Source organism: Pseudophryne corroboree, chromosome 3 (genome assembly GCF_028390025.1).
Source record: "Pseudophryne corroboree isolate aPseCor3 chromosome 3, aPseCor3.hap2, whole genome shotgun sequence".
In the NCBI taxonomy this organism is placed as follows: domain Eukaryota; kingdom Metazoa; phylum Chordata; class Amphibia; order Anura; family Myobatrachidae; genus Pseudophryne; species Pseudophryne corroboree.
The window spans coordinates 495,437,256-495,451,317 of NC_086446.1; the positions used below are offsets into that span (position 1 = coordinate 495,437,256).

Genomic DNA, 14,062 nt, shown 5'->3' on the forward strand with positions numbered 1-14,062 from the left:
GCAAGATGTATCATGTAAAACTACTATAATCTGTTATAAATCACCATCCATAAATGTATACCAGAGATGCTATGCTACAGATTGTCTACTGTTCCAATTCATTACAGATTTCATAGAGTATCCTCCCAAACACCCAACAATCACACAACTGCACAAGCATCATTAACCTTAAGCCATTTGTATCTCCAAACTAACTATTCTATGCCAATCATTTCACAACTACTTTACCACAAACACATATTTAAACTATTCTATGCCATTAAGCCGTGTGAATTCAATACTTAGCCTTCGTAAGGAGGTCAGTCCTGGTGATGAACCAGCCATGCTTCTGGGTGCTATGTAGCTGTGTGAGTCAGTGTGCCCTGTGATTTCCAGTGGATATATCATACCTTCATTACAGCTGTGGGGGTGTGTCAACCACAGGAAGTGTGTGTCTTTCACAGCATGTGGGCTAGCTGTATCAGTGAGCTGAGCATGTGATCTTGGTTATGCAAAACGTTGGGTGATGACTAACAAATTCCTGTCTTGTGGAAAGCTATTGTTTGGCGAATATAAAACAACCCCTGTCTCTGGGTTTTGTTCGGTATTCTCAATGTCCACTTTCAGTTGAGACAATGACATCTTAGCAATCATTCTTCTGGAGAGAATCCTAAACCCATTCGTAAACACAGGTGTTGGCCCTCTATTGAATCTCAAAGCTTAGTGTAATTAAAGGCTATTGTACTCCGTCTGCGGGAAAGAAACTGATTCGGAATACAATTAATCTTCAATTACTATTCCTGTGCTTAACTATGCATAAGAACATGTGAAGCCCTCCCAACATGCAAACTATTGTTTGGGGAATCTCTAAGGTCAAAGAGCCATCTTAAATATACCATACTTTGCTGAACTCAGGGGAATATTAACTTATAAAATACATTATTTTGATTAAATATGCAGCGTGCACACGCATGAAGTGCATATATGGCAACGTGCAGCGTGATATTTTTCTGACTTTGACAATGCGCAGGTCTCCAAAAAAAATGACCATCACAAAAAAAATTCGGAGTCCTGCACATGCACTGTCGACTCTGGCACTGTGCCAGAGTTTCTAGTGCTCAGTGCACCAGCAGTGGCGGTGCCGGCTACAGGAGAGGAGGGGGCCCACACACGGTCACCGATGGACGCCGGAAAGGTGAGTATAGAAAAAGTGGGTGCAATGTGTGTGGTGTGGGCCCCCTCTGGACCCAGGAGCCTGTGTGCACCGCACACACTGCACCCATTATAGATACGCCACTGCCTAACACCATGGTGGCTACCAATACAATTATATTTTATAGTAGGTGGACTATAATTGCTTATTATACCCCAGCCTTTAACATGGCAGTTAGGAGCTGATTGGCTGGTACTTTTGGGTAATTGTATTATAGCAGCATGCATCGTGTCGCTATAACACTTCCTGCTATGCCTCATTACCGAGGTGAAGCAGGAAGGGACATCGACAAGATGAATAATTATCTTGTCTGCCGAAGCAGGGGAGGGAAAGCTCTCCCTCTGGCGATGTCCCCCGAGCACACAGTGCACCAGCTTAGTACTGATGTGCTGTGTCTCACTGCACAGCCGGCCCCTCTGTGCATGCATGGAATCTCGCTACTCACGCGAGATCCCCAGCGCAGTCCAGAGCTGGCACCCGCCACAGGCAGGGACAGCTCTGTCCCTGCTGTGGTGAATGGGCATCACCACCTGCAGGTGTTGGAATGGTCAACGATGCTGACCCTTCATACACTGCCCGCGCATATCGGCCTGCTATCTTTTATCTCTCACAATTTTATCTCTTTCCAAGGCTAAGCACATAGACCCTATGGGCCTGATTCAGAGATGGCCACCATGTTGACGTTGGGTGCAGTGGAGAGATAAACAGGACATAACGTAGGATAAAGATATCACCAGGCGCCACAGGAAATATCTTTTACAATATTGTGACCACTAATCCAAAGAGAAGAAATAAATAAATGTCAGAAGATATACATCCCTTGCAGTGGTACGTTCAATCCTCAAAATTCATTCCTCCTCCTCATTGAATGGGGCAATATGGGTCAGAGGGTCTGAGAACCGGTGGAAAACAGTTCTCAGATAAGCTCTTACAATCCCCAAGTGTCCACCCGGGTCTGGAAACTGGGAATCCCCTGGTCCCTGCTATCACAGATCAACTGCTATTCGCAGGTGCAGATAACATCAAGGGATGTATATCTCCTGACATTTCTTTCTTTCTTGTCTTTGGATTATTGGTCACAATATTGTAAAAGATATTTCCTGTGGCGCCTGGTGATATCTTTATCCTACCTTATGTCCTGTTTATCTACTAGTGTTTGGAGAGACACTTTATTTGGATATGGTAATTATAAGGCAGCCTCTTTCAACATAGTTGCGCAGCCCGTGGGACTACAGGAAATACCTTAATTCTGCAGTGGAGAGATGTTTGCCACTGTGCATGTGTAATCGCATTACTTATGCCCCATGATGGTCTCGTGACCGGTTGCAGTAAATATTTATTTGCAAAGTGTCTGACAATCAGGGAGCATTTGTTGGTGGTAATAGGGTGGTTGCCGCTCAAAAGCAGGTTGTTGTGACCGTTTCGGTGGCATCACAGCTTGCGACTGCAATCCCATATGCTGTAAAAATGGCTCTTGCGTCTTACATCATACGCCAATGCTGTGCAACTATAGGGTCACTTAGAAGGCGATGATCATCTGATGTGCATCTAATGTTTGCGCCTTCAAACAATCTACAAGCAGTAGATCTCAGACGTCTCCAGTGGAAACCTCAATACAAATCCCTGTGACATTTGCATATTTTCACACAACCACTGTGTACAGGATTGCAGCTGTGATGGCAATTGTGACCAGGGTCCAAAGCCATCTTCAGAGTTGTATATTTAAAACTGTACCTCTTCATATAATCCACTAACTGTTTAACAAGAAGTTTTAAAGGCCTGGTTATGCTCTAATCTAGTAAAATCCGTTGTGGTTTGGTAATTGCTACATACCTTCAATACCTGCAATCAAGAACGATCATCATATCTAGTTGGGGTATGCCTTCAATTGCTATTTTACATTACATCATGAAAGACCGTCAAAATGAGTCACATGACTCATGTTAATCAAAGCGGACTGGATGTGTGAATAAAGTGTCTGTACTGGCTAATCAGGATCATGAGGTGAGTACTATTTCATCTAGCACTTAATACGACCTGAAAGCTTCTCTAACAAAGAGAATGTGTAATCCCTGAAGTTCTGTTGTGTGTGTTAGCCAAATTCCTGATGAGAAAGAGAGTAATGTACAAGAGATGGCAACTATATCCCGAGACATATATAGCTTGTACAACGTCAGATACCATTATATGAACCATTTTGATCACATCATTTTTATACAGTATGCATTAAAGCTATCTTTCACCTAAACACAGTGGCGGTAGCCATTCTGTGGCCTGAAGCCATACTGAGCCTGGTGAGGTCTATGGTTTCTAATGACCAGACAGGCTGCATAATAATTCTCATGAATATTGGTTCAGCTGCCTCCATTGCGTAAAGGAGATATGTACTCTTTAATGAATAATTTCTAAGAATTTAGTCTATTGTCCTTCTTTTCACAATAATAACTACAGTACCAGAAGAACCACTGTAACTACATGGAGCAATAGTAATTTGTGACATATTGTTATAGAATGGAACCATTTGTGACAAAAACCCTTATTGATTACTGTGTACAACCAATCCCTCAACGGCTATAGTTAAACATTCTATTTTCTTTCAAAAAAGCCAATGTTCACATGTTGTAGTTCATTAAAACAATGTTACTGAAAACAAAAATGTAGTGACATTGATTAGAATTTTATGTTACAGTACATACATGGTAGCGCAGCATGAATGGACAACATGGTAAACACCAATCAGAGGGTATCTCTCCAGACTTGATGAATAAAATTAATCAATACAACTTTATTAACATGTAAGACAGTGGGGGACAGTGGTCACAAGTACAGCCATACTGTATGTTCGAGATCAGAGATAAAGATATTGTACTGTACCCTTTAGATGTCCTCGTCCTAAGGTCACAAACCCAGAGGATATGAAATTATGCAGATCGGGTCCTCCACTACGATATATATCCTTCCCATAGTGTCCTGCTGAGAGAAAGGAGCCAGTTACACAATGTAAAGTGACCTGGGAATAAACAGGGACCTTCAATGCTCCACAGTAGAGAAGAGCAAAATAAAATAAAAATGTGTCACCTCATTTCACAAGTTTTGGGCAGTATTCAATTCTTTTCATCCCCTTGCACACCAGTTCTATTTCTGCTGATGGGTGTGGTATAATAATTTCAGCTCGCTACCTGCAGGGTAGCGAGGGCACCCAACCCTTTATGGAGCTAAACCGGATTACTATGGGCACGATATGCGCGATAACGAGGATCACTTTAGAAAGGAGATTGGGCGTGATATATCATTTGAATACCGCCCTTTGTGTAAATTTCTCTGTGATTTTATTCTTCTCAATTCCTTAAGGGATAATAGTATAGGATAAAAAGGTTTTATCTGGGCTCTTTTTACAAGTATTTTAAAGGAAATGCACTTTTATTAATATATTTACTAGGTAAATTATCATGTCCTCCGCAGGTGTTTATGACAATGCATATGAATATTTATGAGCATTCCTTTTTCTGAAATGCTGTCGTATGGCCATTCCATAAAGTGGTTTTTAAAGGCTGGTCAGCTTTAAGAACCCAATAGAGATTCTTGTTCCTCTTTGTTTTGGGGGCTCCGATGCTTTGGAAGCAGACTCATAAATGTTGCATAGAATGCAGAGAACTGGAGCAAGGAAATCTTCCACTACAACATTTTACATTTAAATAGTAACAAAAAAAAATCTGTAGTACCACTTTTGGCAAACAGGTTATGATGAAATCTTCTCATTTTGTGCTACGGCTCGTGAACTATTCTTGTCCGCAATTTACACTAATGTGCCCAATTTAAATCATTTGCATAATGCTATAAATAAGTACGTTTGTTATTAAAGACTGACAGAATTTCTTTATTATATCAAACAAATTATAATATTTCAGGACAGAGCAGAAGAATACATGAGCAGTGTAACATATACGTGTAACATAAACCACCACAGTACATTGCATACAGTACATAATAAAGTCACATATACTGTATCACATAGATACTTTTAAATACCAAATAATGCCATTATTACAGTATATAGCACAGAAAATGATATACAGGGATTTACAGAAAACGTACACACCTGCCAACTCCATTTGAAACACAGATTGGCACAAACTAAGCAAAAGTCAATGACCTGTCATTCAGTGTTTGCAGAGAGCAATGCCCTCTATTGGTTTTATGATTGTGTCAGACATTATAACAGATTCACAATTTGATATAGTTATGATATAGATAAATATGAAAAAAATACATGAGATTGACTGACAGACAGACAGACAGACAGACAGACAGATAGATAGATAGATAGATAGATAGATAGATAGATAGATAGATAGATAGATAGATAGACAATATACTAGATAGATAGATAGATAGATAGATAGATAGATAGATAGATAGATATGAGATTTATAACAGACTTGAGATAAGAATACATTAGATAGATAGATAGATAGATAGATAGATAGATAGATAGATAGATAGATAGATAGATAGATAGAAAGACAATATACTAGATCGATAGATGGATAATATAATAGATAGATAGATAGATAGATAGATAGATAGATAGATAGATAGATAATGAGATTTTTAATGCAAGAGACAGAAATAACAGACTTGAGATAAGAATGCATGAGATAGATAGATAGATAGATAGATAGATAGATAGATAGATAGATAGATAAATAGATAGACAATATACTACATAGATAGATAGATAATATGATAGATAGATAGATAGATAGATAGATAGATAGATAGATATGAGATTTATAACATACTTGGAATAAGAATACATTAGATAGATAGATAGATAGATAGATAGATAGATAGATAGATAGATAGATAGATAGATAGATAGATAGATAGATATGAGATTTATAATGAAAGAGACAGAAATAACAGACTTGAGATAAGAATGCATGAGATAGATAGATAGATAGATAGATAGATAGATAGATAGATAGATAGACAATATACGACATAGATAGATAGATAGATAGATAGATAGATAGATAGATAGATAGATAGATATGAGATTTATAATGAAAGAGACAGAAATAACAGACTTCAGATAAGAATGCATGAGATAGATAGATAGATAGATAGATAGATAGATAGATAGATAGATAATTATCTGTTTATCAATTTATCTAACAAACATATAATTAGATAGACAGATAGATTAGGTACTTTTCACAAAAACACATAAGGCTCACCCCCCATGCTTGAATTGGAAACATTAATACCGATGTGTGACTGCTGAGAGTAATATGCTTTTAATGTAAATTGTCATGGAAACCAGTTGAACTAGTGTGTAATGTATACTATTTTTTTTCATAAAATATTCTAATACAAAAGAATGGTGTACAATATGTAAGGAATCCAGCACACTTTTGTGGGTCTGACTGGTAAAGGGGCAGCTATAAAAATGCAATATTTTTACTTCATAAGACAGATGCACCAACGCAGCAGGAGAATAGTGTACATACAGTACATAACCAGATGAACAACAAACACACACTGATGCATGCATTGCTGTAGATTGTGTATTTAGCATACACCAACATACAGGGAGCAGATGTTAGTTTCATTCTGCATGAGGAGAAGGTGGTAACCTTGGTAACGGCAATATTTAGATTTATTTTTTTGTTCATTATTAGAGGAATTACATGATAAAAAAAAAGAGACAACTGGTGCTGTTAAGGGTCTCTCTGCAGCTTCCTTGTCTGCAGAGGAAAAAATGACTTAATGGAACCTGCAACGTGGATCATTAACGAATTACATTGACCATAACATACTGAGAAGCACAGAGCCACATGAAGCACAGGCAATTTGCCAGCAGACTGAACACACGCTTATATGCTTGTACCTATTGTATTCAGTTGGCCATGTGGCTCCATATTCGTGGGCACATCTGAGAAACGTCGAGAGGCTGCAAGAGAAAAACCAGGCCCAAGATTGAGCTTCAGAAACTTTGCACGCAGGCCTAATCTTTTCTCTGGTAACTGTGCAATCACAAGTTAAAATAGTTCATTTCACATTACTGTAATGGGGAGACAAAAACCAAATTCACAAGTCCTTTACAGAAGTGGCTTCAGAGTCTGCGTGTCACCTATGCACATCAAATACTGTCATTTTGTAAGATGGACCAATACATCAAATTGATATCCAGCAACTGTAAAATGGATACCTTGGGTGTAGGAGCTGGGTACATTTTAATCTAGTGGTTGTTCAACTCAGTTCTCTGGACCTGAAACAGTTGCATTTCTTGGCTGTCAAAAGACTGAGGCCGGAATCCCAACACTGATCAGAATGCCGGCTTCCCAATTAGGTTTGCAATGCCAGTGCCGGCATCCCGACTGATGACTGCTGGGACATTAGAGAGGTAAGCTGCTGGGGGGAAGGTTAGGTTTAGGCTGCAGGGGGAGGGTTAGGCTGCGGGAAGGGTGTGTTAGGTTTAAACTGCTGGAAGGGAGGGGTTATGCACCCCAGTGGGGGGTTATGCTATGGGGGGGGGGGGAGGGGGGGCTAGGTTCAGGCTGCTGGGGGGAAGGTTAGGTTTAGGCTGCAGGGGGAGGGTTAGGCTGCGGGAAGGGTGTGTTAGATTTAGACTGCTGGAAGGGAGGGGTTATGCACCCCAGTGGGGGGTTATGCTATGGGGGGGGGGGGGGGCTAGGTTCAGGCTGCTGGGGGGAAGGTTAGGTTTAGGCTGCAGGGGGAGGGTTAGGCTGCGGGAAGGGTGTGTTAGGTTTAGACTGCTTGAAGGGAGGGGTTATGCACCCCAGTGGGGGGTTATGCTGTGGGGGGGGGGCTAGGTTCAGGCTGCGGGTAGGGGGCATTAGGGTTAGGCTGCAGGGGGAGGGTTAGGCTGCGGGAAGGGTGTGTTAGGTTTAGACTGCTGGAAGGAAGGGGTTATGCACCCCAGTGGGGGGTTATGCTATGGGGGGGGGGGGTAGGTTCAGGCTGCGGGTAGGGGGCATTAGGGTTAGGCTGCAGTAAGGGGGGGGGGGTTTAGGGATTAATGGGCTGAGAGGTAGCTTCCTTTACCGACCACTGTCGGGATTCTAAACAGCGGGATGCCGCAGTCAGTATAATTTCTGACCACTGGAATTTCAGCCCCAGCCTGCTCTAAACATCTTCTGTATTATATAGAGTTTCCCCTAAAAAGGAAAATAAATCACTGCTACAGATACTTTGCGTGGAAAGCACATTATTTATCACTCCTACTGCCATCACCTTGCAAGAAATGGCATGCAGAAAAGAATCATACAAAATAAAAAAAGATAAATACTAATAAAATATGTATGGCACTGGCAATAGAAGGTTCTCACATGAGATCATTTATCATCATTAATGCATTAGTATCCTGTATACATCAGCCAAGTTCAAACAGACTATATCCGTTTCTAACTCCGGCGTTAACAAAGCACTCTTTCCATTTACACAGTTCCCAGCTGTCAGAGCTGCCACAAACTTATGTTAGGGCCTGCTGGTGAAGGGGTGTGGGCGCTAGGTACTAATTATTATTTAAGTGGCATTCATTTTTGTTTTTAAAGGATCACTTTGAATTACTGCAAAGAATAATTATATGCTTATGAGGATGGTGTTTTGTAAGAGCTAAAACTGGTTGGTGTTTATCTACAGATAAAGTTATACATTTACCTATGGCCAGAAGCATAGCCAGAGGGTCACCTCTATGCAGCAGTTGTTAATTTTATGCCCCATAATAGTCACCTAGTTTATTTTCTGAACCATAGTAGTGTCCTAGTTCACGTTATGTCACATTGTAGGGCTGCCACTACTATTGCGGACTAGTCATATGGAAATTCTGGCAAATGCCAAAAGGGCTCATGTCCTGATAGGCCGGTCTGGCCGCACGGGACACACAGTCACAGGCCTGGCACTCTGTTTATCTGCCAGCATACGTGCTGTGAAGCCAGGCCCCCATGACTCGTGGCACGCCCACTTAAGTGACCATGCTCGCTTGTCATGCACGTACAGTACAATTCCCAGGCTGCTATAGCGTCCCAGTCCGTCCCAGGCCAGTACACCTTAGGCAACATTGTACACCCAATCCACATTATAACATACAGTACAGGGCCCAGGTCAGAGCTGTATGCTTGGCAGATGTTTTCACAATTGAGCAGTTATCGGCAGACTGCTCATGCGCTGCAATCACACTGCACTTGTGTAGAGGTGTCTTTATGATTCCGCTCGCAGTGAGGAGTTCATTGCAGAGTGATTGACAGGAAGTGACCGTTTAGGGGAATTAATAGAAAGTGGTAGCAAAGATGCCGGCAAGTCATGTCTGTTTTCGTGGTGTGTATCTGAAGTCAGCAGCGAACATGTGCGCAGAGAAACATGGCGTCTGCGTCGCTACTTCCGTGGCCAGTCTGTGTAGCTATAGACCTACTCGAGCAGTAGATGTTCCCCACTGTAACATGTAGGCTCCGAATGTATACACAGTTACGAATGGGTTTGCAATCGCTCTGGTGGGCATCTCTTTTCATTTCTGGGTGGCAGATTCACTTGCTAGCAGTTCCATAGCCTAGAAACTCGCACTTGCAATTGCCTTAGCCTACAGCTCTGAATTAGGCCCACAGTGTACTCAGTTCATATTGTACCACATTACAGTGCCCCAGTTCATATTATGTAACATTATAATGACCTCCAGTTAATTTTATACCAATAAGCAGGTCCAGGGGCGTAACAGATATATTGTGGGCCCCAAGGCAAGCGAACAATATGTACCACCCATATAACACATGTAACTGTGACAAGGAAGGTGGCCCCTCGCAGCTCTGGGCCCCATAGCAGCTGCACTCCCTGCACTTGTGGTAGCTATACCTTTGTATATAACACATGTGAGTGTGACAGGGAAGATGGGCCCCTCTCAGCTCTGGGCCCCATTGCAGTTGCCAGGGCCCCATTGCAGTTGCCAAGGACATAACTAGAGATTTGGCAGCAGGGCAAAATTAAAATGGCACCCATCCTCCCGCCGTCAGAAAACGTAATTTTTTTTTTACACACCCGGATCCCAGATAATGTGAGGATTTCTTGAAGGCAGAGGGGCCCGGGGCATTGTGGACTAAGGTGGCAGCAGGCCATGCTGGGTCCCTGATAGACACATGGATGTGCATGTAGTGCATGCCTGTGGCCCTCCTAGTCAAATCATACTGGCCCAGCCCACCACTGGGAGGAGGGGAGGAGTAGAGAAGGGAAAAAGCTCGCCTCTACTGCCTCCTTCTGCCTCTGACCTCTAGGTTGGACACTGCCATGGTCAGCGGTGCCCCCTTCTGCCATGGTGCCGGGGCACATGTCCCACTTGCACCCCCCTTATTACGCAACTGGCAGCTGCACTGCCTGCACCTATGGTAGCTACGCCCTTGCCTATAGCTCTGTAGTCTACATTTTTGAGACTCAGCCGTCAAAGTGCGCAAGCTACTACCTGTAAAGACTAAAGATATCAAGTTACATTTCCTGATTTCCCTGTTCATTGCACTGGCAGCAGCGCCTACACACAATGCTTACAACATTGTGTACAGCGAGGATTTTGTTTCCATAGAAACTGTATATACATATTTTTTGTGAATCTGCAAAGTTGTGAAAATCTGAGTCCTAGATCATAATGAATATATGTATTAGACAGTTTAGCCACTGGTATTAGGGAAATGTCAGCTGCAAGCAAATAATACAGTCATCGTCCATTAGACAATGTTGATCTCATTCGCAGGTGCATGTGGGTCAATCAAACAATAGGCTTCTTTCCTGTGATTCGTGTTATCATCCTTATTTTACCTATGGAAAAAAGCATTATGTTTACACTAGCGACTAAGAAGCAAGCAGAAATGCATCAAAATAAGGGAACCCAGTTCCATTCTTAATGTAAAGAAAAAAAAACTTTACTTACCAGTTTTACTTATGGCTCTCAGTATACTGTACATTGTATAATATGTAGCACAACATCAAGAAGAAAAACTATATTTGTAGGCCAGTCTAGCTGCAGTGTCACACAGCTGAGATCATACACTTCAGTATGCAAGAAAGTAATAGTAGGAAATGGTATTGCAAACAGTATATCTGATATAAATGAAATTGATATAAATGAATTCAAGATAATATTCAGTTAAACTACAAAATAGACACGTATAACTAACACTATTTTATACTATATACATTTACATAGTGCACTTTAAGTCTGTGTTCATAATTATATAGCCCCATACTTGCACTATTACATGTTGCGATAAAATGCTGGCTCGCTTACACACAGTTCATCCGGTAAGTATTCACAGCGCTTCACTTTTTCCACATTTTGTTATGTTACAGCCTTATTCCAAAATGGAATAAATTATTTTTCCCCCTCAAAATTCTACACACAATACGCCATAATGACAACATGAAAAAAGTGTTTTTGAGATTTTTGCAAATTTATTATAAATGAAAAACAAAGAAATCACGTGCACATAAGTATTCACAGCCTTTGCTCAATACTTTGTTGATACACCTTTGGCAGAAATTACAGCCTCAAGTCTTTTTGAATATGATGCCACAAGCTTGGCACACCTATCTTTGGCAGTTTCGCCCATTCCTCTTTGCAGCACCTCTCAAACTCAATCAGGTTGGATGGGAAGCATCGGTGCACAGCTATTTTCAGATCTCTCCAGAGATGTTCAATCAGACTCAAGTCTGGGCCACTCAACGACCTTCACAGAGTTGTCTTGAAGCCACTCCTTTGATATCTTGGCTGTGTGCTTAGGTTCGTTGTCCTGCTGGAAGATGAACCGTCACCCCAGTCTGAGGTCAAGAGTGCTCTGGAGCAGGTTTTCATCCAGGATGTCTCTATACATTGCTGCATTCATCTTTCCCTCTATCCTGACTAGTCTCAAAGTTCCTGCAGCTGAAAAACATACCTACAGCATAATGCTGCCACCACCATGCTTCACTGTAGGGATGGTATTGGCCTGGTGATGAGCGGTGCCTGGTTTCCTTCAAACATGACGCCTGGCATTTACGCCAAAGAGTTCAATCTTTGTCTCATCAGACCAGAGAATTTTGTTTCTTATGGTCTGAGAGTCCTTCAGGTGCATTTTGGCAAACTCCAGGTGAGCTGCCATGTGCTTTTTACTAAGGAGTGGCCAATCTACCAGACAGGCCTGATTGGTGGATTGCTGCAGAGATGGTTGTCCTTCTGGAAGGTACTCCTGTCTCCACAGAGGAATACTGTAGCTCTGACAGAGTGACCATTGGGTTCTTGGTCACCTCCCTGACTAGGGCCTTTCTCCCCTGATCGCTCAGTTTAGACGGCAGGCCAAGTCTAAGAAGAGTCCTGGTGGTTCTGAACGTCTTCCATTTATGGATGATGGAGGCCACTGTGCTCATTAGGACCTTCAAAGCAGCAGATATTATACTGTACCCTTCCCCAGATTTGTGCCTCGAGACAATCCTGTCTCACAGGTCTACAGACAATTCCTTTCACTTCATGCTTAGTTTGTGCTCAGACATGCACTGTCAAGTGTGGGCCTTTCCAAATCATGTCCAATCAACTGAATTTACCACAGGTGGACTCCAATTAAGCTGTAGGAACATCTCAAGGATGATCAGTGGAAACAGGATGCACCTGAGCTCAATTTTGAGCTTCATGGCAAAGGCTGTGAACACTTATGTACATGTGATTTCGTAGCTCTTTATTTTTAATAAATTTGCAAAAATCTCAAGAAAACTTTTGTCACGTTGTCATTATGGGGCATTGTGTGTAGAATTTTGAGGAAAAAAATTAATTTATTCCATTTTTAATAAGGCTATAACATAACAAAATGTGGAAAAAGTGAAGCGCTGTGAATACTTTCCGGATACACTGTAAATGTCCGAACAGCTACACCTAATTAGAAAAACATCTAAAACTTCATAGTAAACACTGAAGTCTACTTTCATTGTGGCGTGGAAATAAATATGTGTATGATATATTTTTATGGAAACTTTATTAAAAACAAAACAAGTATAACTTTATTTAATAGAACAGGCTACAACATACAACATCAAAACAATGCCCCTGTATCACATGCTTAAATAAACACAATTGTTTGGTCACAGTATGTCACAGGATTATCATATACCTGGCAGCTCTCCGAGAATGCCCAGGAGACAATGGGGGTCATTCCGAGTTGTTCGCTCGCAAGCTGCTTTTAGCAGCTTTACACACGCTAAGCCGCCGCCTACTGGGAGTGAATCTTAGCTTCTTAAAATTGCGAACGAAAGATTCGCAATATAGCGAAAAGACATCTCTGTGCAGTTTCTGAGTAGCTCGAGACTTACTCGGCATCTGCGATCAGTTCAGTGCTTGTCGTTCCTGGTTTGACGTCACAAACACACCCAGCGTTCGTCCAGACACTCCTCCGTTTCTCCAGCCACTCCCGCGTTTTTCCCAGAAACGGTAGCGTTTTTTCACACACACCCATAAAACGGCCAGTTTCCGCCCAGAAACACCCACTTCCTGTCAATCACAGTACGATCACCAGAACGAAGAAAAAACCGTGAGTAAAATTCCTAACTGCATAGCAAATTTACTTGGCGCAATCGCAGTGCGAACATTGCGCTTGCGCACTAAGCGGAAAATCGCTGCGATGCGAAGAAATTTACCGAGCGAACAACTCGGAATGACCCCCAATGTAAATGATGTGTGATCCCTTAGACCCTCAGTATATTTAAAGCTTTATGCCTCAGTGGTGTCAGTAGCTTCTAGTAAAGCTATAAGCTAAAGATTGAATTACTTATACCCCTTTTTCACCAAACGTTTAACCTGCGTTATTGCTGGGATGAGGTTTGGTGGGAAAGGATCAGATAAAA

At 41.8% G+C, this 14,062-nt stretch overlaps 1 protein-coding gene across 12 annotated transcripts in view; it reads right to left on the minus strand.

Moving 5' to 3' along the window:
- The window catches only part of SHISA6 (shisa family member 6), a 681,159-nt gene that overhangs the window by 446,354 nt on the left and 220,743 nt on the right, over positions 1-14,062 (minus strand). For 7 of the 12 annotated variants that reach the window (XM_063960971.1, XM_063960972.1, XM_063960980.1 and 4 more), the window contains exons 4-5: positions 7,086-7,148; positions 4,067-4,165 (exon numbers count right to left, since the gene is read on the minus strand). In XM_063960971.1, coding sequence (XP_063817041.1) covers positions 4,067-4,165; positions 7,086-7,148 — 162 coding nt within the window. The remainder of the gene's footprint in view (positions 1-4,066; positions 4,166-7,085; positions 7,149-14,062) is intronic. The other 5 variants (XM_063960982.1, XM_063960981.1, XM_063960977.1 and 2 more) reach the window with 3 other exon arrangements.